This window comes from Cystoisospora suis (genome assembly GCF_002600585.1).
Source record: "Cystoisospora suis strain Wien I chromosome Unknown contig_675, whole genome shotgun sequence".
NCBI classification, from domain to species: domain Eukaryota; phylum Apicomplexa; class Conoidasida; order Eucoccidiorida; family Sarcocystidae; genus Cystoisospora; species Cystoisospora suis.
This window is the reverse complement of record NW_027153476.1, coordinates 34,153-39,603: the sequence shown is the minus strand read 5'-3', so window position 1 is coordinate 39,603 and position 5,451 is coordinate 34,153. Positions and strand designations below refer to the sequence as shown.

The 5,451-nt window shown below is 47.7% G+C and overlaps 1 protein-coding gene across 1 annotated transcript; it reads left to right on the top strand.

The window, feature by feature from the left end:
* The first annotated feature begins 383 nt into the window (after nt 1-383).
* On the top strand, nt 384-2,742 carry CSUI_001697 (uncharacterized protein). Its single transcript, XM_068061902.1, has one exon. It carries the CDS (start codon nt 2,079-2,081, stop codon nt 2,514-2,516), a length of 438 nt encoding a protein of 145 aa, XP_067926120.1. The 5' UTR covers nt 384-2,078; the 3' UTR covers nt 2,517-2,742.
* Nucleotides 2,743-5,451: the final 2,709 nt, after the last annotated feature.

The following is a 5,451-nucleotide window of genomic DNA, read 5'->3' as shown; positions in this document are numbered from 1 at the left end:
ATTAACGATGGATAGATAGATAGGTAGATGAACGACGGATAGATAGATTAACGATGGATAGGTAGATAAACAGTAGATAGCTAGACGGATAGATAGATAGATAGCTAGATAGATAACACAAGAAGATGCTCAGGAAGACTCTTGAGAATTTTGTGTATCTTAAGGCTTGAAGTTTCTTCGTCGCGTGAAGTCTTAGGGAGAGAGGTCTCCTGGTCATTGACCCATGAAGAAATTTTCTCACGACTATCTAGGAAAGGTGCGAACTTCGCAGAAGAAGAATGAAGAAGTCTAGTACACTACTGTGATAGATACATACGACATCATTCGAGTGTGTAAGAAAAGAACTGTCTTGCATCTTGGTGAGGTGCGGCTCATTAAGAGGAGAAGACGGAGAAGATGAAGAGGATAGAGATATCAAGAAAAACAGGGAAGCTTCCCCTGAAGCCTAAGCTGTACATACACTGCAAAACGCTCACCAGGCACATGAAATAGATCGACACGAATACACAAGGCATAGACATTCGTGTGTATAAAATATATGTGTATGTACCCGTGTCTCTCTCTGTTCAAGTAAAGAGAGATGCACAACCGAGCGGTTAGGTTAGCTGGGAAAATAGGGTTTGGGTAGGGGAGTTGGTTTATGCTCTCTCAGCCTGGAATGAGAAGTAGAGTGGGGACGAGCAAGGCTCGGCTCGTTTTCCTTTCGGTTCGAAGGAAAGACGACAGTTCATTGTAGAAACGATAGGAGGAGAAACCAAGGAGCTACTTCTCTCTCTCACAGCCCTCTTTATGTCTCTCTCTGTACATTATATATGCAGAGAGAGAAAGATCTAGTAGATACATAGATGCACCCGGTATGAGATCTTACGTATGTAGATAGATACTACTTGTATATGGATGTATCCAAAGAGAGAAGATGTAGATACGTGGAGGTACCCGGTGTGATATCTTAAGGTATATGCGGAGAGATAGATTCTAGCATTTGATTCACACACAAGGTGTTTGAGCTTTCCCCTCCGTCTCCTCAAAGCTTCTCCAATGATAAAGTAAGCAAAAAGATCGTCTTATCACATCTTCACCTTACACAGTAGAAAAGAAGCCTGTCTCCGGACTCAGGAGATGTCTGGATACCCACAAAAAGGCTCCGTGTCTGCGGTTTTAGCTCATTCTGTTCATAGTGAATAGTGATAGAGCCACGAACCTTTTCGAGAAGAGAATTTAAGGAGTTGGAAATCTTTCCGAGAACAGGGGTGATCGATGCTTGGCCCCTGTTTCTTCCTGGCGCATTCTTCTACTAGACATAGATAGAGCCATGCGCGTCACAACGGACAGGAGTCGCTAGGATGTCTGTGTCCCTGCTATACTCTTGTCGAGGCCATTAGAAACGGCTTTCCTCGGTTTTGTTGGCAAGACGGGAAGCAAGAAGACACAGGAGTCATTTGACAGTCTCCTGTCAGTGACTAGCAGAAAAGAAAAAGAAGAACGAGAAGGAGTTCACTGATAGAGGAGCGGACTAGGATCTTTCCCGGGACGCGTGTACGCTAAGGAGTATCGCTCTTCCTCAGCACAACGAAGCCGAGAAGCTCGAATGAATAACTTTACACTCGTTTCTCTTTTGTGTTTTGATGTCTAAAAAGACGAAAAGTATCTATCTTTGGAAATCGGATGTAGAGGGAGAGGGGTCTGAGAAACAACGGTCAATCAGTCGGTAAAGTTACCTGGTCCTCTCCCCGTGTCTCACCGAAGACACAGACTCTGCTACTTTCTTTCAGGAGTAGGGAGTCTCCTTACCACGGTCCCCTCTTCCCTGACGGGTGTTCCGCCATAGGTCGGTCTTCTTTCTTCACTATTCTTCTCTGACATAATAGGCAGACGAAGGAAGGGTTCGCAAAGGTAGTCCGTGAAACGGCGTTCTTCCGGAAGGCGTGTTCACTGAAGAAAAGGGAGTTCACTAGCTTCTTTTTATGCTACGCACACCCCCACCTAGGTAGTTCCTTTACCTTAGTAGTTAGCTACCATTTACTGTACCAGCCTACCGCGTTTTATGCCGCAGCTGAGTGTATGCTTCACGCATATGTATGTTTAGTTCCATTCTATTGTCTTGTCACAACCTCGTGTGCGTGATTACAAGGAATACTCACTCATCATTCTTATTTTTTAATTACCACTATGCTTGTTTCATCTCTTCTTTCCCCCTGTTGCACAACAGCTCTACGAGACAACGCGGAACACGCTCATGGCGAACTAAAACAGATCTCCTCCTCTCGCGTCTTCACCGCATCCAAAGTTTCTCGGAAAGAAACTTCCTTTCCTGGGGCCCGTATTTCTTTCCCGCTCTATTCTTTTGTCGAAACGAAGAGATTCACTGGATTTCCGGATATTCTCAAAGAAGGCCATGTGTTTCAGTCATCAGACCAACAGTCGTGAGAAGAAATGGTATTCCCCTTCAGGGCTTGGCTATCTTTTCTAACTTTTTACTGTCCTTCCCTCTACGGTGCAAGACAGCACACCACTGAACTTCGTTCAACGCAGAAAAATGCAACAAAAGACCTAATAATGACGAGTCCTGATAACAGCACGAAAGCTCCCGGTGAATCCACTCGTTAGTCCGGGGCACTGCCGATGTAGCGCCCTGGACTAATGAGTGGATTCACGTCGTACCACCGTGCGCCACGAGAGATTTCCGAGTCTTGATTTTCCTGTAGGAGCCTGCATATCGTGTTTTCTTTCCACCCTACCGACAGCTGCCGGAAATCTTAAGGGCGCTGTGTGTGCAGCTCGGTCTAGTGTGCCATGACTAGTGCAACCTGTCTCACCAAACCCCTTCTCTTGCATTTCGTCCGGAAGACGTGGAATGACAAGCCTCACTGCGGTAGGAAAGGTTGTGAAGGACTGTCGTTTGTACTTTGTCAAAAGCAAAGACTTCCTTTGTGGCTCGAAGCTGTCCAGCAAAGTTGTTACTTTTTCGCTGGCGAATTTACGCTAGAGATGACGTATGATTCTCTCGAATATCTTGTTTTTCTCAATCACTGCCTTGTCGGTGCTCCACGCACGCTTGTCCTCTTCACCTCCTGCTTTCCTGTCTGGCCCCAAACTCAGCAGCATCTTAAAGAAGAACGACCTTTACTTGACTCACATCAGAGTAATGGTTAGGTTTTCCAAACAGAGTGTCATTCAGAATTCCTCATACAAGCAGAGGGCTTGCTTAGACTCGCTTCTTTTCCATATGAATACTGCATTCGAGAAGAAACGAAAAAACTGAGCGAAGCAATTCTTCGGGTCGGCACTGATGATACATCACTATAGAGGAAACCAAACTGTGTAAACCTACGGTGAGCATCGACAGCCATATGAGACTTCGAGATCGGGGGCCGGCACCGTAATGGGACTGCCCTACTCGTGTCCTCACTTTTAGTCAATGGACGCGACTGCAGTCTTCGCATGAATCTTGACCACCCCGATAGGAATTTGAGAGACCGCCGGCGCCCCGTACTTCTAGCACCGGCAGAAGGCGCTGACACAGGTTTCCTTGCTTAGGATCTTCCCCTGAAAACGGAGTATGAAAGGTGCGGTCGTCTTCCTGCTACACTTGAGGCCTCTTGGTCTGAAGAAGTGGCAAAATTACTTGCATGGAGTTACTTCTTTTAGAGAAACCGACGAAGACGTACGTCTTCATTCGCTTGGTCCTCAGTGAGTCCTATAGGCCTTTCGGCTGGAGGCGGTGAGGACAACTTTAACGAAAGACGAAGAAAAAGAAAAGAGGTTCGAACATAGTGTGTCCCTCGCTACGTAGGAATGCTTTGCGGGCGCATTGAACGAAGAAGCTGGGCCCCGGGATACAAAGCCAGAGAGAAAGAAGCCGTTTTTTTCGAGAATCGGGATTTAGCCTGTCTAGTCAGTCGCGAAGTGGAATGAGGAACGTCAAAAGATTCTGTATGTGAAACGAAGTACCTGCCCAAGCGCCATTCCTTCTCTCCTCCGGAAAGCCGCTGCCATTCCGCATAGAAGGACTCCCAAACACGTCACTCTCTCCATGATGCCAAGAAGCACACCAAGCAAATTTATTATTTTTTCTGGTGTTCGGTCCCTCTCTTGCATGTCGGTTGATGCTCCTCTGGTAGCCCTCTCAGAAAGCTCTTCCACATCACGCTCCGTCGGAATGCTGAGTGAGAAAATAAAATGAACATGGGGAAAGAGGAGAGTAGAGGGAGAGTTGCCCGCGCCTCCAGAAAACTCATGATGGCAACAATCGTGGGCTGTTGGACATGACAAGATGGCGAGAAAAGTGACGAAGGCTTCTCGATCGTCTCTATTTCGGAAAGACATAGAGCCAGTGCTCCTACAACAAATTGCGAGAGCAGCCAGCAGCTTTCTCCTCTTCTGTCTCTTGTTGCTCTTATGGCAGCCACATGATCTGGCTTGGCGAAATACACAGGTCAGCTGGGTCTCACGCGCCATGATTAGAAGAAACGATTTAGCTGGTGGGGTGCTAGCAGGTTCTTATTGTCTTTTGACTACGTAACATCCCGGGGGATCCTTACATCCTGCTACCCGCGTGAAAAGGACTTGCTTTATTTTCTCGCAACTCTTCCCTCTGTCTCGTTACTGTTCGCAATAACTCAGCAGGACAAAGGGGAAACGAGGGACGCACCTTCAAAGATTGTAATCTCTCTTGGCGGCAGCAGTGCCCTTCATGTCGTGTTATGATTGAAGCCGAGCTTCCGTTTTTCCGCTAGGGCAGTTGTTCTCTCCTATTCTTCCCCGAATTCCATTCTTTCCTTTCAGCGGGAGTACATGTTTCTTCAGATCCTGAGACGAAGTCTCCTCGCCTACCATGCGTGCGAGGTTACTCTGTGAGTGCATGTGATAGTCGTTCCATAGATAAAAACTTCGTCTCTTCCTTGCCCTCCTCCCTCTTTGGATTCACCTCCTGACCATCTTCGACCTCCTCTTCGGGACTCTCCTCTTCAGGTTGCTTTTCCGAGTGTTCACGCTCGGTCCTTGGAGAGAGAATGTCGGAAGAAGCAGTATAGCCGTCGCCGCTGTGGTCCATATTCGCGCTGTCCGGCACTCCTGTGCGTGCCGACGGGGTCCCGCGTGATGAACATTCCGCGGCAGCACTATCAGAGTCCTCCGCATCCGCAACAAAGGCAAAAAGGACGTCCAGCTGAAGGCCGGCGTCACCGTCGTCTTCCGGACTGCCGGCGAGTGTCATTCTCTGAAACTGGCCTTCTTCCTCGATCTCAAGAATCGAGACGGATGAGGGGGAGCCTCGGAGAATGTCCTCTTCCTCCTGCTCTTCAGCATAAGTAACGGTGGCAAAGTCGAAGTAGTAGTCTTCATCACCACTCCCGTCAGCAATAGAGAAGTAGTCCAGTTTGATGACTGCTTTCTTCTTTGTCTTTCTGTTGGCACGAGGCAATTCACTCTGACAACCGCTATCTGCATTTT

Excerpts from the sequence above, each read along its gene's own strand:
- CSUI_001697 (XM_068061902.1), top strand. The coding sequence starts at position 2,079 with ATGTTTAGTTCCATTCTATTGTCTTGTCACAACCTCGTGTGCGTGATT.